This window comes from Bombyx mandarina, chromosome A1 (genome assembly GCF_030267445.1).
Source record: "Bombyx mandarina strain Sakado chromosome A1, ASM3026744v2".
Lineage (NCBI taxonomy): Eukaryota > Metazoa > Arthropoda > Insecta > Lepidoptera > Bombycidae > Bombyx > Bombyx mandarina.
The window spans coordinates 20658797-20682395 of record NC_143234.1 but is presented as its reverse complement, the minus strand read 5'-3'; the positions used below and the strand labels follow the sequence as shown (position 1 = coordinate 20682395).

At 37.4% G+C, this 23599-nt stretch overlaps 1 protein-coding gene across 8 annotated transcripts in view; it reads right to left on the bottom strand.

Annotated features, from left to right (window-relative positions):
• Nucleotides 1–803: 803 nt before the first annotated feature.
• Nucleotides 804–23599, bottom strand: part of brat (tripartite motif-containing protein brain tumor) — a 474910-nt gene continuing 452114 nt past the window's right edge. For 5 of the 8 annotated variants that reach the window (XM_089739319.1, XM_089739321.1, XM_028173994.2 and 2 more), the window contains one exon: nucleotides 804–6458. In XM_089739319.1, the coding sequence (XP_089595445.1) occupies nucleotides 3902–6439 (2538 nt within the window). In that variant the 5' untranslated portion in view covers nucleotides 6440–6458 and the 3' untranslated portion in view covers nucleotides 804–3901. Of the gene's footprint in view, nucleotides 6459–20212; nucleotides 20271–23599 lie in introns of all 8 variants that reach the window. The other 3 variants (XM_089739323.1, XM_089739320.1, XM_089739324.1) reach the window with 1 other exon arrangement.

The window sequence follows — 23599 nt, the reverse complement described above, 5'->3', positions numbered from 1 at the left end:
CAGATTGACTTGAATATAATCGTCTCCTTCAAAGAATACAGTTCAAAACCTGCATTAAGTAAAGTATTAACTTAACCTGTTATTTATCTAAGATGTCGTTCAGAAGAGTTTTGTGACTGCCAATAGAATACAAAGTCAATAATTCGTTTTTCTGATTTACCAATAATTGTCCAAAAGTCACATTGCCGGCTTTGATAATAGTCGACTCATTTGTGCTAAAAGACTTGGGAGAAGATTGACTAAGGAGAAGAGTGAGAGGAATTTCTGTTGTGTTCTCGATTGATTCGATCACCACTTCGCAATCAAGGTTTTGAGAACTGAAGTCAGGTAAAACTGTGTAAGGATTATCGTTCGTAGAAAGATGGGTAGTATTGGCGAATTCTTGATAAATCTAGAGCAATTTAAAAGCAACATACATATCATAACAATTCGTTATAATGTTGTTACATCGTTGAGGCTATTGCCACGGAAAATAACAGTAAGAAAGCACGGTAATATCATTTTTTTAAAGTACTTTTTCGAGTTCTTCTGTATCATGTAAAATTGATTTACTCACAAATGTGTTTAACAACAAAATCCGATCTTTTCTTATAATCAGTTGCGTCTAACACTTTCTGTGATTATTGCTAATTACGTCTCTGTAATAATATAAAAGTTTGCTCTCCAACCGTACCCAGTCTATTAACACAAACATGCATGATTCGATCTCAAATATTTCAATCGAAACGAATCAAGATCAAATACCCGCCACTACTGAAGCGAAAGCGAAAAGGAAAATAATAATAAAAAAATAAAACACACGATAAAACTGCAATGAACTGGTATTATTATAAAAAAAAAGCAATTATACAACAAAAATAATTCAAAACAAAACGACGTACATTAATTTAAAGAACAATTGTTTTATACAAATAATTAAAAAAATATAATAATAATAATAATAATAATTATAACAACAAACATCGACAAAATATATTCAAAGACAAAAAAACATGTTTTCAATTTTAATCAGTCCACGAGATTTCTTTTTGAAATGCAAATATAAGAATGAAATAGTTTTCCATTATTTTAAAATTAATTAATTAATAATTACGATATTATGCATATAAAAACAAATAATATTGAATGTAAAAAATAAGCTTAATTTTATTCTGGTTTGTATCTACTGTCATTTTGTGAAATATAAAATTAAGAAAAATAAAATAAAAAATCAAAACTATAAAAATCAGCTTTACACATGCGGAGGTGTAGTTGTCATAATTTGCAAAATATTATCGTCGAAAAATTAATAATTTCATAAACTACAATACTATACTTAAATACAAATGTAATGTGTTTAAAGTCATTTATATTAAGTAGTAGGTTGATTATGTAAAAAAAAACACGAATGAAAACATAAAATCGATTTTATGGTTATGACGAATCTAGAAGTCTTTACGTCCGTTATCACTAGTTACCTCAGTTCTAGCAAAGGATACTATAAAATACATTGAAAAAAAAATTAAATTTTCTCGACATATAAAAAAATGAAACATGCAAAAATAATTCGGTAAAACAACTGAGGCGAACCTTTTTTACGTCCCAACTGATATCCTGTCTACCTGAATGTAGCTATCAGAGGATTAAGTGAAAAACAAAGGCGGTCTCATCTTAGTTTTATTAGGAACAGGGCAGTCTATATAAAAAAAATCATTGGTGAGTGATCACTGAATTTTGGAACACACTAAGATACGACCGACGAATGTTATTCAGCTAATCCGTTGAGTTTCTAAAGAGGAAGTTCAACTATGCGATCGAAGCAACGCCGAGACACCCGGATATGACGGCACACGATAAAAAAAAAAAAACAAGAAATGAGATAAAGATTTAAGTCGTTCCGCGAGACATTTCGCGCCGAATTCAACAATAACGGTGCTATCGGGGAAGATGGTATCACGGACCACAAACCAGAGCCGTTATCGCGGATATCAGCGTCAATGACAGGTGAAATCAGGAATTCAGATCATCTCTTACTCTTAAAATCAGAATATGGTACATATTTACAAAACAATACTAAATATCACTTATTCAATCACAACATTGTATGGCACATGACGAGCAGGTATTCCAAGAGGCGTTTGGATGTCAGGCAACGGTGACGTCATCGGCGTGGCTTCAATTAGCAATTTAAAAAAATATTATACGAGGATATATCACGAAGCTGTAACGTATAACCTAAAGTAAAATTAATACAGATCAATTTATGAGAACGATCTCGAGCGCACTAATCAAGGATCGCATCAGATCTTAACTTGTCATATGTCAGCGAAGAATACTTAAAATCATTATCGACTAAAAATAAAAACCAAAATCACTAATTAAAAAAAATAAAAATCAAAACTAAAATAATTCAGCTAACACACTCAAACACACGGTAATTAATATTAAAAAAAAAGTAGCATGACATATTGAATTCAAAAATAATAATAATGATAATACGAAATATTAATCGTTACATGCACCGTAAATACTACTTCTAAAAATATTAAAAAAAAAATCGCTTTTCTTAGAAAAAAAATATCTTACCAGTTTAACAAATTGTATAATATTTTTATTAAGAGCAGTTGTTGCAATACTCCATTAAGTAAAACAGAGACACACATCGGTGATGTATCCGAAAAAAAAATCTCAAAACAAAAACCAATCTAATATAAAGAAATTCTAGCGAAACGACATTTTACTAAAAGTGCTCTACTAGTTACTACCGTGTCCAATTCATATTATAAAATAATAATAATAATAATAAACTTACTTATATTTGTATAAAAACGTATAATTAACCGAGAATCTATTAATCGGTAAAAAACAACAAAGAGGAAATTATAGTTCGTGGGATCTCAGTGACTAGGCGGTATCGCGGAGATTGTTGATGAATCTTTCATGAATCAATGCTGTTTCTATTGGGAAAAGAACATTTACTTTCAACGGAGAATTTAGACTATGAAAGACGCCAAACTCACTCAAATAAATGCTGTCCTATAGGTTTGTGATTCTCTAAACTGCTCTACTATCTATAGCTTCAAATGGTAATTCAAAATGGTTCCCGAACGCCGCGGTCAACATTGCCATTGATAAAACCCCTAAAATCACATTCCCCTCTTTTTTTTTTTAATACTACGTCAAATAGGTAGTAACCAAGATTGTCCATTTTCAGCTCAATCAATTTAACACTTACCTAATAATAATGTAACAACTTCTTACTTAAGTTTTCGTATTTTCCACCGACACAGAATAAGTGCTAATTAAAAACAGGAAGTGCCATTGTGCCGTAGAATATTCCTTAAAACTAACAACAATACATCTCGATGCTCTCTCTAATACAATAAAATCACACGCTTAACACCTAACAATTTGTTAAGTAATAATAGTTAAAATATTGGTCCAACAAATGGGCTAAATAATACAAATGCCCTGAATATCATCCCTAATACAAAGGTGTTGGGGATATGAAAAAATATTTTTCGTAAAATCAATAATGATAAGGGATTGAGAACATCGGTCGAAAATTGTTTTCCGATCTGATGGAATAATCTCTATCATTGAATAGGTACTTTAATAACAATGTCAATACTATAAACTAATCTCATTACAGTTTCGTTTGGGAATAATTCATACAGAGATCTCATGTCAGAATACATGATGCTTTATCAATAATAAAATCACGATCACATCGAGACAGGCGAAAGATTACGACACTTGCACTTTTAAATCATTAAGTTCAATTGATTTCAACACATAATTGTCCTTCGGTTGTGTAAAATTGACACGTGCGGTCATTGTTACAGAAGAGTCTATTGCTGGCTGGGTGAGATTGGGTTCGGCCATTCCTTCAATAAAATCTTCTGTAAACGAATCGGAAGGTTCACATGCCTATTGGGGGCACTTGTACGTAGCGGTAGATGTACAGCCGGTAGTCCTTGCTCGCAAGTACAACTGAGCCGTCATCCATGAGCGCTACGTCGAAGCATTGAGCGTGTTTGACTTTACTTTCGAGGGCAGATACGAGTTGGCCCTCCTGCGTGAAGATCGTCAGATTGAAGTTGTTGTGGTTATCGGCGATCAAGATCTCACCAGCTGCGTTGATGCCAACGCCGATCGGATAATTGGTGACACCTTCGCCCCCGATCTGACGCAAGTAAATACCGTCATAATTGAATACTTTGACGCAATGTGCGCGATTGTCACTGATGAAAATCTCCTGCTTATCGTTAACAACGACGCCGTTGGGGAATTCCAAGTGCTTAGAGCAGCCAAACTTCTGTAGTACGTTGCCCACTTGATCGAAAATGATAACCCGCATTACTTTGCATTCGACGACAACGATACGGCCCTTGTTGTCGACGGTGACTCCGCGGGGATGTTGCAAGATGTTTGCCCCGAATTTGCGTACAAACTGCCCGTATTGGTTATAGATCTGGATCTGGTGTGTTGGCGATCGTTCTGTCACAATTATGTCACCTGATGTGCGAACAACAGCGACGCGGTTAGGATACAGTAACTGGCCGTCACGCTTGCCGCATTCCCCGAATTGGAATTTGAAACGACCTTCTTTGTCGAAGATCTGAATGCGGTGGTTGTTTGTATCGGCAACAATGATATCGTTCTGAGCATTGACCGCGACACCGCTGGGTTCCGTGAATTGGCCTTCCATAACGCCAAACTCTCCGAATTTGCAATGGTAAATCATTTTTTGGCGTTTGATTTGAGATTTAGGCGGGAACATAGCAGTGGAAATCAATTTGTTTGTTAGGTCTAGCAGAGGATCGGTATGCGCCACAGCGGTCAGTGAGTATGGGTCAGTTGTGGTTGGTGGAAACAGGGCATCACATCCACCGTTGGACCATTTTTCGTATGGATTAATTCCGTTTAGATTCATATCTCCGATAGCAGCAGAGAAAGGCCCGAGGCTGTTCACGCTGTTGAATCGTTTTGAAATCAAATTAGATTCGAATGGCGAAGTAGACTGGCTAGTAGGCCCTAGAAGCCCATTAGTAAATGGACGATCCAAAACTCCGTTCAAGCCGGTAGGTAGATGAATGCCACCGTTCAAGCTTCCAGAGCTTCCGTTCACGCTGCTGCTGCTGGATGATGAGCCTCCATTCAACAGGGATCCGTTTGTTGGACGAGCGATCGGTGGTTGTTTAGTCGGACCGACGTTTGCTTCTGAGCTTGAGCGTACGTACCCGAAAGTGTTTCGTACGCCTACCTGGATGGCTTGGTAGTTGGAAACAAATTCCAGTTCGCATGCTGTCTGTACGCTTTGTTCGGGGTTAGAGCTCATCAAGGATTGCAGTTTGGTATCGAGAAGTTTCCTGAACATAAGGATCTCAGCGATGTTGGCGCATTTCGTCAGTTTCTCGACAAAGTCGCATGTCTGATAAATCTTATCCACAGTTTCCTGCGCCTTTTGTCCAACCACTGTCAGGGCAATTTGTTTGGTAGAAAATACACTTTCTAGCTCTTTTAGCAGTTCTTGTTTTCGTTCTTCCAACATGGAGCGATAGAACTGGAAAGTGTCGTTTATCTCATTCTGTGCCTTGTGATACTGAACTTGTAATTTTCCAGCGGCGTGCTCTACTGTCTTGACCACGTGCCTTATTTCAGTTGCGCGGGTCTTAGCTTCGTTTACCGCTTGCTGCATGAGCTCCAACTGTTTGGGACCGGCGTCAGAGAGATGCTCGCAGTCGTGCAGAGCTGCTGGGTGCTCTATAATGGTGCATTCCTTACACACCGGCACGGAGCACGTACGGCAGTAATACTTCAAGATGTCATTTTTGTGTCTTGGGCAGAATGCGGTTTTCTCTCCGCTTGTCGTAATAGTAGTTCCCAGTATGCCTTTGTCGTCTTTCATGTCGGTGAATGCAAGAACTCGATGGCCTTCGAAGCAATGCATGAATTGGTGTGCCATGACGCAGTTGGGGCAGAGGTAGTTTGCGCAATCAACACAACGCGCTACGGCGTCAGATTCCTTGGATTTGCAGCCGGTGCAACGAGCCAAGGGAGAGCTTGTCTGTCGCCCAGATGAGAGCAGCTCAGCGTCTTGGTCGACAGCAGCGGCGATCACTAAATTCGTAAGAAGGCTGTCAACACCACCGGGTGGCAATTGAGTGTCAACACGACAAGTAACGCACGTTACTCTGTCGGGGTGGGTCTGTTCTCTGTCCAGGCAAGCCCGGCAAAAAGTATGAAAGCAGTTAAGTACTTTGGGGTCGATGAATGTCTCACGGCAGATGGCGCAAGTGGTATCGAGTCCGTCGAAGTCGCGTAAATCACATACGGCGGAGTCGCTCGCAGGGGGTGATGAACCGCTGAGAGTGAGGGGCGATATGGAGCCACGCTCCAGCGAACCTATTGAGTTGGCACCGGGCAGCGACTCAAGGGACGGGGTGCGTGAGGCCATCTTCAGGAAACCGGCATCCCTGAAACAATATAAAGCAACACTTAATTTTTTCCAATTCTATATTAGATATATACAAATCGTAGTATAAAAAGTGGGATTTCTATCGAATAATGTGAGTTAATCTATGAAATACAAATCGAACAAGTGTAATGTGAGCTCGCAATTTTAGGCGTTTCTATTGGAGAGAAAATGCACTTAGCCATTACTGTGGCGTCCTAACCTTAGATATAAGCAAGGGGGTGCCATAAAAGTGATAAATAGAGATGCTTTAGTCAATATTTTCGGGAAATTTACGATGTGTACGTTACTTTCCGGAAAGAACCGAACGGTATTTTCAAACGTCAATAATGGGCGAAATGCAGGTTCAAAAGGAGAATGTTGTGAGGGCAATGCAGTTTTTGGGATGAGGGGTTGCTATAGCGACGCTTAGGGCGCCCCGCAAGGGAGCTCGAGAGGGGAATTTATTTTAACGCCCCCGTTTTTACCTAAGGGGTGCACATTTCCGAGGTGAACGGCCTCTCGCGGCTAATACTGCCGTTTCAACGCTACATTCACAAATTGCAATTTTGGCAGTTTTCGTTCGTAGAACGTTGACAATTTATCATTTTGATCTATTATCGTGGTACGTGTTTCGGAATAAGTAAATATTGGAAATACTAGTAGCGCAAGAGGTCTCCATTACGTCTCTCCGTTATTAGAATAGACGATAAATTTTAATTTAGTATAACAATGTCTTTGTTGTGAAATCGCCTATATTGTCCGAAGTTCATTTAATTTAGTTATATTTTGCGAAAATGAATTCTACGAAATTTATTGTATGAAATACGTCGAATTACTAACGAGAGCAAATTGAAAATTCCTTTCAATCTTGAAAGATATTGGTAACTACGAGTCTATTCACACATACATCTAACATAAATAAACGTAAAATAATTCTGTCATAATATCAGTAAGGTACAGAAGATTTTAGACAAATGCTTTTTCATGTACTATATAGCGTTAGTCTAAATCGATTCTGTGTGTTTCGTGCAGTACATTAATTTTGAATATATTTAATTGCGTGGATTAGATCACGAATCTATACTAATATTATAAAGCTGAAGAGTTTGGTTGTTTGAACGCGCTAATCTCAGGAACTACTGGTCCGATTTGAAAAATTCTTTCAGTGTTAGATAGCCCAGTTATCGAGGAAGGTTATAGGCTATATAACATCACGCTAAGACCAATACAAGCGGAGCACCAATAAAAAATGTTTCAAAATCGGGATTTTTTCCCTTTTGAGAGCTTCCGCTGTGTGCGCTGCAGAAACGTTAAAGTTTCGTTAAAATAATGTATGACAGAATAGTTGCCCTTTAAAAAGTCAAAAAAAAAGTCCGTGGCAGCATATGTCTATATGTTAAGGTTAGCTAATTATAACGTTTTTTATGTTAGCCAAATTTGTTCTAAAATAAAGCATTATTTGTGAACTCGGAGTCGCGGGCAAAAGCTAGTAAACAAATATTACTGAATGTTTTCCCGAGCGGATAGTGAAGACGAGTGGCAGGCGAATTGAGAATTTGCAATGGATCACGTTCTATGTGAATCGGCCGGACATTCACGTGATGGACTCTAGCCGACGCAACATTACATCGCAGACCAGGAGGTGGACTGCTTTTAACCTACTCAATCTCTGTTTACTGGTTACACATCTTTTTTGGTTCTGATTTTTACTGGTGGTAGGACCTTTTGTGAGTCCGCACGGGTAGGTACCACCACCCTGCCTATTTCTGCGGTGAAGCAGTAATGCGTTTCGGTTTGAAGGGTGGGGCAGCCGTTGTAACTATACTTGAGACCTTAGAACTTATATCTCAAGGTGGGTGGCGCATTTACGTTGTAGATGTCTATGGGCTCTAGTAACCACTTAGCACCAGGTGGGCTGTGAGCTCGTCCACCCATGAAAGCAATAAATAAAAAAAACATCGAGGGGTGAAAGGCGTCATTTCGCTAAATACGCGACATTTATCTTTGTAATTTTAAAGGTGCGTTTTATTTAATATCAGCATCAACAGTTCGATGTTTTTAATTGAACTTCAATTAAGTTCACTCCATTCTAAAAGCTGAAGAAGCTTTTTTGTTATGATATTTTATTCAAATTTTAAGCTTTAAATGGCTCTCCTGTAAAGTCGCCTTTCACCCCTCGATATTGTACGCCGCGAGGAAGACAATTTAAACTACTTAAAGCTTCGCCTTCACATAATATCACAAACAATTCTGACAAGGCAACTGAGAACGAACTCCACGTACTTAATGAATCATACAAATGTTTTGCAGTTTTTTAAATAGATTCGGAGTAACTGCGATGTTATATTTGTAATCGAAGATAATAATTTGGATTGCCTACCAATAAAATGAATTCATATTTTAATCGACTTTAGTTTTATATGAGCGATCTCTGCTTAAAAAAGCAGACAAAAAAAGACAAAAAATAAATAAAAAATTATTTTTTGTCTTTGTAGGCAGACGAGCATACGGCCCACCTGATGGTGAGTGGTTACCGTCGCCCATGGACTTCAGCAATGCCAGGGGCAGAGCCAAGCCGCTGCTATGATTAAAGCTACATAATTTCCTGTCGTGTATGTAAATACATCCTGAGTTTATATTATCATATAATTTTTATTATACAGCTCTGTTTATTTTATGTTGTTACGGGTTTAATTTACATGCCTAGCTCCTAGACCGAGTCGTCAGACAATGCCAGCTCGATTGCATTGCCATAATTTATTGCATACAGAATGACCACTCGGGACATCTCAATGAAGATACCCATCGGTATTTACACAGACAGACGACAAATAGCTCCAATCCGCATTTCTATTGTAGAATAGAGTTGGATCTATGTTGAAATGATTCTACGATCGTAACTTGACTTTAGGATAATCACATCATGCACTGCATTCTCTATGGCTGGGCTATGCATTTTTTTTTAATTGTTCTTGATTTCACCATGTGTTAAGCGGATTCATTGTGACATGGTAATTATGCGTATTGAATGAAAGAAGTGTCATGCAAATCTTGCAGGTACTATTTTTAATACGCTTTTATTAGCTTCAGACGTATGTATGTATGTTTGTAACGGAATCTTTGAGCATGATTTTGATTGACCCCCTTCAAAACGTCGGATTAACTCGAAATTTGGTATACTTATTAAGGACCGATGACAATTCAATATTAAAAAAAAATGAAAAACAGAAAAATTTTTAAATTCTGCCTGTGCCTGTCTGTCTACAAAGGCATTTAACAAGCCTATACACACGCAATATATTTTAATATCTATATCGATGTACGTTAGTTTAAAATAGGATGGCTTTGTTCCAGGGTACCCCTTGGGGGGATATCTTCATTTTGAGATTTATAGATTCTAGAAATGCTGACAAACGACATTTATCGAAATTCTAATTAATAATAATAATAAAAACATTAATCTGTAGTAGAGTAGTACAGTACTAACCAGATAATCAAAGCGGTCAAATTTTAATGTGTTTAAAGAAAACTCGAGAGGTTGACGGAAGTTCGTATGCCATATTATTATTAATACGTGAAGCAAAAACTTTGTATCCCTTTTTACGAAAATTGCGCGGACGGAGGAGTATGAAATTTTCCACACTTATAGAGATTATAGAGAAGAAGTGCACAATGCTAATATTTTTTTAAAATAATGCATAAAAGGTACATTAAATCAATAAAGAAAACATTACACACACTACCATGTATTTACACACACACACTATGCATACTATTTGTTTATTCTCAAACTTTTCTTTGCAGGCTGTCAGTTATAATCTGTCAAATTGAGAATAGATTAAATACTGTTTTCTCTTTATTAATATTTGTCTATAGTCTTGACGAAATCTGTGATTATAGAAGTATAATAAATAGTCCTTGACAATAGAATCATAATAGTGTACAAACTTAAAATTTCCATTAGTTATAGTCGAATTTGAACTACCAGGGGACCACTAGTATTAATAAAAATGATAATTCAATAACGAGCATTTGAAGCTTTAGAAGCGTAAGTTATTTGGTTAACGGTATAAATCTCTCCTAATACCACATTATTATAAGATATTTATTATACAAGGGTATTTCCAGCGAAATTACATCTTAGTTCCGAAGACCAAGAGCCTGTTCTGGGAGGCCATTAATTGCGATCGGGTCGAACAGGCTTAGGGAGCTCCGGAAGGCTTTCTCAACTATCGTAAATCACTGCGACGTTCACACGAAAACAACGCTACGTGCTTAGAAAATAAAATGTAGAATTGTGTGTGGATATCCGATCGGAGGGATGGGTCTCCCGAGCTGGCCGGCGTCACCTAGGTGAGGTGGAAACTATTATTTTACGGTAACATGTACTAATTTTGGATTGTTGCTAGGGATACTGTTGGCATTGTTACGTGTCTTTGTGACTTTGTGAGTACGACACGTATGTATTTTTATGAGAAATATCACATACTAGTGGTAGGACCTCTTGTGAGCCCGCACGGGTAGGTACCACCGCCCTGCTTATTTCAGCCGTGAAGCAGTAATGCGTTTTGGTTTGAAGGGTGGGGCAGCCGTTGTGACTATACTGAGACCTTAGAATTCATATCTCAAGGTAAATGGCGGCGGTTGCGTTATATATGTCTATGGGCTCTAGTAATCACTTAACACCAGGTGGACTGTGAGCTCGTACACTCATCGAAGCAATAAAATAAAAATAAAAACTGTGTTTGGGTAGCCCTACAAATGTGTAATTTAAATTAATTATATATAAAATTACATTTATTGTACATATAAAATACAATAATAATGTTATTTTATTAGTAAAGGTTTAGGGCTATGAAAATCTAACTTTCTACGTGCAAAACATACAAAATCAGAAATATTTAAATTCCAAGTATCAGAACTTTGTTTGTCTTGTCTTGATGGGAGTCTCTAAATTAGAAAAAAGAAATGCCATTACTCGATTGAGCATTAAAAATATGTGAAACAAGTGAAATGTTCCGTTTTGTGACTCGTTGTATCAAAAATATATTGTTAAAACTACACTAGCGCCATCTTTTAACGTCGATGGTACTATAAAAAAACGTAACTTGCAATGCTAAGTTTCATCGCATCGAATCAACGTTAAGATATCGCATCAAAAAAGAACAAACAAAGAAATACCTATTTATTTTATACTAGCTGACCCGGCAGACTTCGTAGTGCCTCAATCGATAAATAAAAGACCTAAGCTTTTGTATACAATAAACTTAAAACAAACAAAAGGAATCCGTCCGACGGGGGACACATCAAAGGAAAAACAAAATCGTTATTTTTATTTAATTCCGAGCATTTTCATATTTATCTACCCTTTAAACCTTCTCTGGACTTCCACAAATAATTCAAGACCAAAATAAGCCAAATCGGTCCAGCCGTTCTCGAGTTTTAGCGAGACTAACGAACAGCAATTCATTTTTATATAGATAGATAGATAGATAGATATTATCTTTGCATTCTACAGATTAATAAATACTTTTTAAACATCGCGAAAGCGTCGTTCGATTTTCGAAATAGATCGAAAAACACTTTGGGTTGCCAGCGTACATTATTCAAAACTTCTCAACACTTGTAAAACTTAAAATTCATGAGACCCCGGCGAGCGAACGGCGAGCAAATTTTTTAGGGTTGGCAACTAAGCCCTTTTTTATACGGTCACGTTCTTTTATAACGTCCATGTACATAGGGGCTGCCATTCTGTAGTTCAAAATAATACATACACGTTTTTATCATCTCCAGATTTTACGATCGACGATCAAATACGTTTTATGTTATTTAGAGTTAAAAAAAATTAATTAAAGTACATATTATCTCCACAATCTCTTAGCCCGATTATTCGTCACCGTTGGAAAGATTTCATATCTTAGCCTCATTGTCTAACGTTAATTTATTAGCTTCCATGTTAAGTGGTTACTGGGGTCCATAGAAATCATAACGCGAAAATATAGCCACCCACCTGTCACCGTAAGACGTGTTTAATATTCCCCTAAGAAGAACCGAGAAATTTTATTGGTTTTTCATTGATTTATTTTCCTCAATTCCGAGAAGAAGATTAAGGCACCATTCCAAAAATAAATACCAAAGCAATAAAAGAATTTTGAGCTTTGCTGTGTTTTCTTTTGCAGGTATTTTTACTGGTTGTAGGACCTCTTGTGAGTCCGCGCGGGTAGGTACCACCAACCTGCCTATTTCTGCCGTGAAGCAGTAATACGTTTCGGTTTGAAGGGTGGGACAGCCGTTGTAACTATACTTGATACCTTAGAACTTACATCTCCAAGTGGATGGCGCATTTACGTCGTAGATGTCTATGGGCTCCAGTAGCCACTTAGCACCAGGTGGACTGTGAGCTCGTCCACCCATCGAAGCAGTAAAAAAATATATAATAATCTCTAGTAACATTGGCTTAGAATCCGTACATGCATCTTAACTAAAGTTTGGGCTGAATTCAAATTTAAGCATTCAATGAAATTCAAACAGTTAGCAGCAATGTAATATAAAATACTTTAAAAAATACGATAAGTTTTAGGAACATTTAAACCATTTAGCTCTATAATTTTCTTATTACAAAACTACGTTATACGTGACTTTTACTTTATCGACAATTAAATTCACGCGAGACATATTGAAATTATTGTTGGCTCGATGTTGGTATTAGTTAGAGAGTTTAAAGCAACCACCGGAAATTGAATATTCAAAACAGTCTGTATAAATATTCTTGTTTCAGGCGCCGTTCAATCTTCCACGTACATTATGCGCTGAAAGTTTACAACGAAAGCAGAATGACGGTAGAGAAAAATTAAACAAGTTACGTGGCGCGACTGAATTACTTAACGTTTAATGAAAACTCAGTAGAGTGGACTAAGGACGCAATTTTCACCGGCCACCCCCCCGTCTAAAGTGGCCAAAAATATTCAAGTCGCCTTCCTACAGGTCTGTACTCGGGTACTGCAATGTTTGACCCCCCATTTTATATTTTCCGATTGTCACAGTTAAGTGGTCAAAAAATTAAGAAATTTATATATTTAGTGAAGTTAAAATCTCAATTGCATTTTATGATAGTTTTCTTTCCCTTCAGACCGGACCGGATGATTTGTTCGCGGCTAGAACAAGCAAGATGGCGGTACCTACCCGTAAATAAGACCCTAAAAATAGGCGCTTTAAGCTATCTAAATCGTCGAATCAATTTACAGAGTTAAATGTACTAAATTAGAAAACATTTTGTCATTTGTATAAGTAAAAGAATTAAAATGTGAAGTAATTAATGTAACGCGGCTGTATTTCAATGGCGTATTATATTTTAAAAATCGCGAACTAACAATAGAATACCACGAAAATCGGATATGTTTTTTTTTCTTTTTCTTCTCTTCTATTTACAATTAGCAAAGCCGACTCTTTTTGCTTCCGATCTTTGATATGACTTAGATCTAATTGCTATCAAATTTCAGAAGGCCAATCCGAAGATTTCCGTTTCAGAGTCTATAGATAACATACTTACATAGGCAGATCGACTGCTACACCTATTTATTGTTATTTTAGGACTAAATTTCGTCACGTAGGTCCAGACAGTCATATGCAGTCATAGTGCTATCATACGAATTCTAATAAATACAATAACAACAGTTCAACTGTTCACATGGGTACTTCGTTTTCAAAAGATTTTATGCTTTACGCTACTTGGACCACGATACTTTTTTACAGATCCTCAAATTTCGACCTTCAGACCCCCCAAATCGTAACGTTAATTTTATTTCACTTAATCCGGGATCACCTGAATCCGGCCAAGAACTTTAATCTTTAATATTGAATGACAAGACATAAAACTTGTTCAATAAAGCCGGAGATATGCAAATCTCGAGTCCTTTATAAATAAATTATGTATGAGAGTTCGAAGAATAGGCGGGGAATACAAGCAGAGACGTGACGAGAGGGAGTGACGTAACGAAGTCATCTTCTTCAGATGTTTGCATCTCCGAGCAGTCGCATAGAAAAAAAATTGCATCAACGATATTTTAGTATTACAATATTTTCTCGTCGTATATAATAGTTTTCGTAACACAAAATATATTCTTACTGTTTAACCCTTTGAGTGCCATATAGGTCACCGGTGCCCTACGCGGTGCACTGAAGTAATTATGCCTAACTGCCTTCTTTTTTGTTAGAATTTTTTCTAATTGCTTATATGGGTGGATGAGCTCACAGCTCACCTGGTGTTAAGTGGTTACTGGAGCCCATCGACATCTGCAACGTAAATGCGCCACCGACCTTGAGATATAAGTTCTAAGGTCTCAAGTATAGTTACAATGTTTGTTTTATATATGTTAATGATGTTTTAGTCTCTTAGGTAAATCAAAAATAGATTCGTTCTCAGTATCTTCGGATTCATCTTTTCCGGAGTCTACTAGATATTCCGGCACCTTAGTAAGATGATTGAAGTGAGAAATCGACGTAATTACTTCAGGGCGCCGCGTAGGGCACCGCTGACCTACACGGCAGCCAATGTGTTAATTTCGCTTTTATTATTATTTTATTATTACGTCTTGAATGCTTTTGCTTAGTTTTCGTGATCACCTTAAAAGCTATTTTGATTACGTGAAAGCTAAAAGCTTTTTTTTCTTCTCGTAAAGGTGTCATAGAAATTTGCTACTACATTAAGTAATATGTGAGTGAAGGGAGAACTGAATCTTTTTTCGTCGTAACACGTGCGAGTTAGGCATTTTTTAAACAGACTCAACAGGTTTTTCCGTAATGGATATAAATAAATATACTGAAGTAACATAATATGTCATTATTTGTCATCTAAAAGTTAATTGACGCTAAGTAAGCTTTATTGGCCTTTTTTATTCAAGTCGATTTACATTCGGAGATAGAGTTCTGGAATAGGCTATTAAGAGCCTATTTGTTAGCTGTCCATAATATATCAATGGCCACAGAACGGTTAATTGTTTTATTCCTTTTTTATTCATAAACTTGTTAGGAAGTATCATACATATCTGGTGGTGGAGATTCCATATTTCAGAAATTTAGAACGAATATTGTCATTCATCAAGTTTTTTATTATCGAGGTTACTAAAGAAACCCACAGACACAAGCCACTGAGTTTCTCGCCGAATGTTTTCAGTGGGTCGCAATTTTGATTCGGTGGTAGATTCAGCGAAGCACAGCTCTTGTCAAGGCCAGCGTTAGCAACTCCATCCAGGTTGAGCCCAGTGAACTCACCTATCGGTCCGTGAGCAGCTGCAATAGCTCGTTAGGCTATCAGAGATTAGATAGGATAAAAATTTACATACCCTCCTTATGGGACATTAAAAAAAACAGCGTGTTATTTTTTCGTGCCGCATCGAAATTTTGTATGAGGCTGATTTATGTAATGAACTAGTCAGACATTAAGTATATGTAAGGATTTTCGCGGCGTAAGTGCTGTTTGTTGTAACTCAACAGGGTGAAATACGCGGGACTACAGAGAGCACGAAGAAACCAGGAAACAAACCTTCGCTTGTATGCGAAACAGATACAGGGTGATTTTTTTTAGATAACTAAACACATGTAGCGTTAGCAAAAAAATTCTTAACACGATAACGATTGTTAATTTATGCTTTATTAAATTTTATGCATTAGACACGATTACATTTTTTTTGTTATTAAAATATAACTTCCTTACTTGTAATACCAGGTGACCGCAGTACTCATAATTTACTTTATAGATATGGAATATAAATTGATAATTACTTTTGTGAAGGGTTATCTATTGAATCTGTTTAAGTTAGTTCTATGGTTGCCTTTTGTGCTTCGTGCACGTTTTTAGAAGGGACATAAAAGAATTGTATTTTTTATGGTAAATAAATTGTGACATATTTAAAAAAAAAGTTTGTTATTCATAACGTGAGCAGTCACTTAAGAAGGGGGGAGTTAATACAGGTCTTTGAGCCTAGTAAAAATTCCAGCTCTCTAAGGATTTATTACTGAAAGAACTAACCGAAAAAAATTTATAAATTTCTTTTTAATCATTGTAAAACTTTGAGAGAAACATATAATAAATATTATTTTCATTATTACATGATTTGTTTGTTCGTAATCTCTACACTCGTCTTTATGCAATTGAATTTCCACTCCTAGCTAGTCTAAGGATATTAAAGGAGGATTAAATAATATATTCTCATATTGTTATTTATGTTTTAACAGACCTTAACGAAAACAGTAAAGGTATGACTATAAAATTTGCTCCAGTAAAACAGTTTTGCAGTTAAAAAAAAAGCAATATTTAATCTTAAATTTACAATATCGCGCACGCTCTATGCGCGAAGGGTTAATGCCTGCGGTGATACATGACACGGCGTCCGGTTATCCGGCAAATAAACGGGATTATGTCAGAAACGGTCACGCTGCACGATTCCCTCTTGTATCATATACTCATGCAGAAACGGATTATATACTGTCGCTTTATGTAACGAAGCAACTGGGGTGTAGGCAGGCGTACATGCTTAGTGCTGATAAATTACTCTCATTTATATCATAATACGAGGGTTGCGTAGTTGGGGAGGGTCGGATCTAACGCACTCATTGTTTCACATTATATTTTTATTATTACGAAATGTTGGCTTTGTGAAAATAATAAACTAGCGGATATAATTGACGATTAGAACATGTTGGCGCTTTGTGGCATAATGTTTACCTCGTGTTTTTGTGGGGTTTGCGGGATTTTATGGATATAGGCAGTGTAAGGGGTGCAGCCAAACCGCTCAGTATTGTTTAAAATTTTTTTTTCTCCATTCATCAGTTTTGGCTTCATACGAATATTTACTGGTGACAGTGGACAACATAGCGTGAATGGCGCTAATTTGTAAAGAGCGTCTACTCGCCGGCAATTAATAAAAAGATGGACGCGACTGTTGATACTGATACGAGGTTGGTAATCCCGGATTCAATTATCAGATGATATTAAACAACGACCATATTTGAAGGTGTGGCAATCTTTCCCTATTTTTTTTATATATTTTGTTATTGCTTAGATGTGTGGACGAGCTCACAGCCCACCTGGTGTTAAATGGTCACTGGAGCCCATAGACATATACAACGTAAATGCCGCCACCCATTTTGAGAATGAATTCTAAGATCTCAGTATAGTTACAACGGCTGCCCCACCCTTCAAACCGAAACGCATTACTGCTTCACGGCAAAAATAGGCAGGGCGGTGGTACCTACCCGTGCGGACTCACAAGAGGTCCTACCACCAGTAAAATCATTCAATCAAACTATTCAATCAAAATATAGAGATTACTAATCGTTTCTCATGACGATCGTACGATTATATAGTTTCGTTATGTTTAATTAATTAATCGCAGACGTTAATGAACGATTCTAAAGATAACGTGACTGGGTTTTGGTATGTCGGAGTCATTATGATTCGCTAGGGATGTACGAACGACGAATTATAACGTTAATGAGAAATAAGCGACGTCGCGCGAATCTGATTTCTTGAACGTTAACTACATTAGTACGATGGTAATTACACTCTATTTGATTTGTAGTTGAACGCCATAGAGATTACGAGGTTTTTTTTGTAGACAAGAATAATTGTCTGATTGGATAAAGGTTTCCTAATCTAAATAAATTTGAAGTCGTCGTGGCCTAACAGATAAGACGTCCGGTGCATTACGGCCTGGCCACGGGGATCGGCGGTGCGAACAGCGAAGCGGTGGACGAGGCGACCATTCGCGCAGCACCGTTTGCAGGCCACGGGTACTCAAGTTCGCCGCCGCGACTAGTAAGGAAGTCCGACAGCGAAATGTCTATATCGAAATTATCTCGATATTGCTTACAAATTAATAGTTTTTTGGTTCAGGACCTATTATTTGGAAAATATTGTGAAGTAGATGATTTGAATAAGAATCGGAGTATACCTATAGATGGAGAATTCCACAAGAAGTACGAGAAATACTTTGGGTGGCTAGACTTCCAAATAGCTGGTCTAGCTAGTATTTCAGCTATATATTTTTTTTATTGCTTAGATGGGTGGATGAGCTCACAGTCCACCTTGTTTTAAGTGGTTACTGAAGCCCATAGACATCCACAACGTAAATGCGCCACCCACCTTGAGAGGTTCTAAGGTCTCAAGTATAGTTACAATGGCTGCCCCACCCTTCAAACCGAAACGCATTACTACTTCACGGCAGAAACAGGCAGGGTGGTGGTACCCACCCGCGCGGACTCACAAGAGGTCCTACCCCCAGTAATTACGCAAATTATAATTTTGAGGGTTTCATTTTTATTACACGATGTTATTCCTTCACTGTGGAAATCAATCGTGAACATTAAAATTTGTTAAATACGATATTCGACTACCGGTGCATCGCTCAACACCGGACGTCTTGTCCGTTCGGCCACGACGAGTTTAAAAATATAAAAAAAAAATTAATAAAAATATAAAATATTAAAATTTCGGCGTTCATTTTTCGCGGCGAAAACAACTAAACTCATTTAATCACTGCACTATTCGCCGCGACTACCGCTCGACTCCGTGGCTTGCGCCGTCCTTATTCATGCATTTGTTTTGCTCGCCCGCCGCATCGTAAGTCGCCCGCGCGATTCGCTCGGTACATTTCGCCGGTCGCTTCGCCGGTCGCCGGTGCGCGTGGCTTGTTAGGTACATTTCTATGCTCTTATTTTAGTCGCTAGACGCTTCGCCGTTCGCACCGCGCGAATATTCGTATCGGCGAATGTTCCGTGGCCAGGCTGTTAGTGTTGAGCGATGCACCGGTGTTCGAATCTCAGGCGGGTACCAATTTTTCTAATGAAATACGTACTCAACAAATGTTCACGATTGACTTCCACGGTGAAGGAATAACATCGTGTAATAAAAATGAAACCCGCAAAATTATAATTTGCGTAATTACTGGTGGTAGGACCTCTTGTGAGTCCGCGTGGGTAGGTACCACCGCGCTGCCTATTTCTGTCGTGAAGCAGTACTGCATTTCGGTTTGAAGGGTGAAGCAGCCGTTGTAACAATACTGAGACCTTAGAATTTATATCTCAAGGTGGGTGACGCATTTACGTTGTAGACGTCTATGGGCTCCAGTAACCACTTAACACCCAGTGGGCTGTGAGCTCGTCCACCCAATCTAAGCAATCATAATAATATTGTCTGATTGAAGGGATCGAAGGCTAAAGGTTACCTAATCTAGATACTACTATATTACAGAAACAAGTCGGGTAAATCAGTCGTTAGGAAGGTCAGGGACGTAAGTTATGTTTTTTTGGGGGGGAAATGATCTTTCGCCGAGCTAGTGGAGTTGCTTGGTAGACCGACGTTTTGGATCTTGTTCGGAACTTGTATACATTTAGGTTTATCTTGATAATATCGTAACCGCTATTTAGGCATACGTTAAATTACTTATTTTATATGGATAGCTACCGATACCATTTTGTTTTGTATCATGTGTTCTCTCAGTTTTGAGGAGTAGGGATTTCTACTATTTCTCTTATTTGAAATCTAAAAAAAATCTAGATAATCGTTCTAAGGAACTAAAATGGTTGCTAATCTTCGAGTGAGGATTAACCAATAAAGAAGGACATCGCGGGCCATGACGTCATTCCCATTTTAAAAACGACATGAGATGGATGTCCCATTCTGTTGTAAAATGGCGAAGGCACCTAACTAACTAGAACGCATCATTGCTTTCCCACAATGCCCAACGAAATACCTATTTTGTTTTATTCAGTTACCTTAATTTTCGCCATATAGAGTTCAATGTCCTTTTCCACGGTGATACCGGATACTTACCTGTAAATAAAATATTAATAAATTAATAAGAAGTAATTAAATAAATAGGCAATCCGACAATACTAACAAATCTATCTAAACGTTTTAAGACTTGAAATAAATTCAATTAAAAAAAAATTGAATGTTTTTTTATTATTAAAATGTATATGGGGTAAGTTCGAACACTTAACACCAGGCGGTGCGTGAGCAGGTCTATCGTCCTGGCTAAAAAAAACACAGAGCGGTACATTTATTGTTAATAACCGATCTGTTTATGACTAACGTAGTGTAAACAAAATACAAAAACTTCAGAGGTGTCCAGGGACACCCGGATGGAACGAAGTTCCTTTCGATTAATTAGTGAAGGAATTGTAATTTTTTTTTAAGATATAATAATAAATTACGGCATTATGAAGAAGAAAAAGACAATACTATGAACTAAATTACTATTGTTGAAACGCTATCTCGAGAAACTGTACTCATTACGCGGACCAATCGGATACGAGCAATGTCACGCGATAAGCGCCTACACGTTGATTGGTCAGAATGACGGATCTAAAAAGTGTCGTGACAACTTTTCGTAAGAATTTATAGCAAAAAGTGTCGTGACAACTTTTCGTAAGAATTTTTTCCGTCTAGCCCCCTTTCACAACGCGCGATAAGGAACTTCGTTCCAAAAAAATATTAACATTTTAAAATCATCAGCTTGAAAGCTCCGACATAAAAACTGTATTACCTAAAAAGCTCATCAAAGGCGAACCGTAAACCGCTTTATGTTTTAAATCGTTAAAATATTGTAAGTGCCAACTTTACTGTGCCGAAAGAAGACTTGTTTTTTTATTTATATGTTTTTATATATCAATTGAAATTAATTAGTTCGCAGATAAATTTATGTTATGAATTTGCGTAATAGTTGGTAGTACTTGCATCTACTAATTACCTAGGTAAGGAAGACTTAGGTGTTACTCATAGACGTACTTCCTAACGACTGTTTAAGATTTTATATTTTTTATGTTTGTTTTTATTGCTTGTTACAACGGCTGTCCCGCCCTTCAAGCCGAAACGCATTATTGCTTCACGGCAGAAATAGGCGGGGTGGTGGTACCTACCCGTGCGGACTCACAAGAGGTCCTACCACCAGTAAAAAACTCTCTCAAGTCTATAAAGTAAACCGAGAAACCGTAGTAAGGAGTCCAGCTGAAGGCCGACCAGACGATCACTGAATGACGCTTAATGAAGCTTAAATCGAAAATTAAACTTTAAGCGCGATCACAACAAAAGCTCGATTACGAGCCGTCAGATTTTATAACAATATTCCGTACGTAAAGCCTACAACGTAATTAGTCTATTTTGCATTAATTTATTTCGCACTCCGCCGGAATTTCAAGTGCTTAATAAACTTTTTGTATTAACTGAAGCCGGCAAACGCTGCCTTTACAATACAGCGAAATACGAACGATGATAATTTCTAAGAATTACGTTGTTACCATTTGATTGTTTTGTTTAGTTTCGGGTTTAAAATAATTTCTCAATTACTGTCCTAAATGTATGTTCATCATCATCATCATCAGCCTTTATCTGCCCACTGCTGGACATAGGCCTTCCCCAATGCCTTCCACATAATGCGGTCCTCCGCCTTCCGCAACGACTTATGTTCGCTTTATTATAATAACGATCAAATTGATACTTAAATAAATAATAATAAAACAATTACTGTCATCATATGGGAAACAGAACTTATATACGTATCGGTTTTAAATATTTATATATGTCTAATTGTTTAGAAAAAAAAATCGTAACACCTTTTTTTGGCCGCGGTTGAATTCGACCTCAGTGGGCTGTGTCTATGGGTTAATTCACTCGTCGAGCCCTTCGTCGCCAGCGACGGGTTCGACGAGGACGGTCACCGGTGCTTGTGGTACTTAAAAGCAGCTGTACTGCATTAATGAAATATTACAGCTACGTTTTAAACAAAATTCAGGAGAACAAGGTTAGATATTGTTAATATTAGTTAATGTTAGAAGTCGTCGTAGCCTAAAGGATAAGACGTCCGGTGCATTCGTGTTGAGCGATGCACCGGTGTTCGAATCTCAGGCGGGTACCAATTTTTCTAATGAAGTATGTACTCAACAAATGTTCACGATTGATTTCTACGGTGAAGGAATAACATCGTGTAATAAAAATGAAACCCGCAAAATTATAATTTGCGTAATTACTGGTGGTAGGACCTCTTGTGAGTCCGCGCGGGTGGGTACCACCACCCTGCCTATTTCTGCCGTGAAGCAGTAATGCGTTTCGGTTTGAAGGGGTGGGGCAGCCGTTGTAACTATACTTGAGACCTTAGAACTTATATCTCAAGGTGGGTGGCGCATTTACGTTGTGGATGTCTATGGGCACTTAACACCAGGTGGGCTGTGAGCTCATCCATCCATCTATGCAAAAAAAAAAAAAAAAATTATTTTCGTATTGAATTTAACTATTATTGGTTGGTGCGAGATTTAGTCAGTCGAAAAGTTAAAAGCCTACGGTTCGCTGTGCGTTGAAGCGAACTTTATGCAAAAACCCGCAGTCGGACACGTCGCCGCGGTATTTCAAAACGAATAGTTGGCTGCATTATGACGCGCCTGATTAACATATTAATCAAAACGTATAGTGCGGTTGTTGGGTTTATTATTTATTTTTTAATCTTAGCCGAAAATGGCCGGAAAATTAAGGATGTAATGTATTATGTGAAGTGGCGTTTTTAATAATCGAAATACATTAATAATGCTTAGAAAGGTTATAGGTAGAAAGGAACAAAGTTTATACCACAGTGTGCTTAGTGCGAGTTTTACGGTACCTTACCACTTATATATAAGGTATATAAGTAATATAGTGCTACCAACAGTTAATTTCACTTTCCCTGACTATAAGTGCTTTGTCAACTAAAGAAAGGTTTTTAATTAGTATAGTAATATATTTTGTGTATTTTTTTATAGTAATATAATAATATGATAATTATTAATAAAATATTCATAACGCCGAAAAATGACGTAGTTGAAATTACTTTTAAAACTCAGCGTCTGCCCTTATACTATTGGTAAAGACTGATTATGGGGAGATTCTTAAAATTGGCAACACTGCTTTCAGTCATAAAATAATACAATAAAATCAAATAAATAACTAATTAAATACATAAAGTTAACCCCACATACGATTTCGATCAAATGAACTAAGAAAAGGTAAAAAAATATTTTATTATTTATGAGTATAGTGTTGTGGCTATACTGTTTCATTATAACGCGGTGCTGATTTTGGGCATTGTCCTTTGAGTTAACTTTTACGCGTTCGAGAAGCTAAAAAGCTCGCAC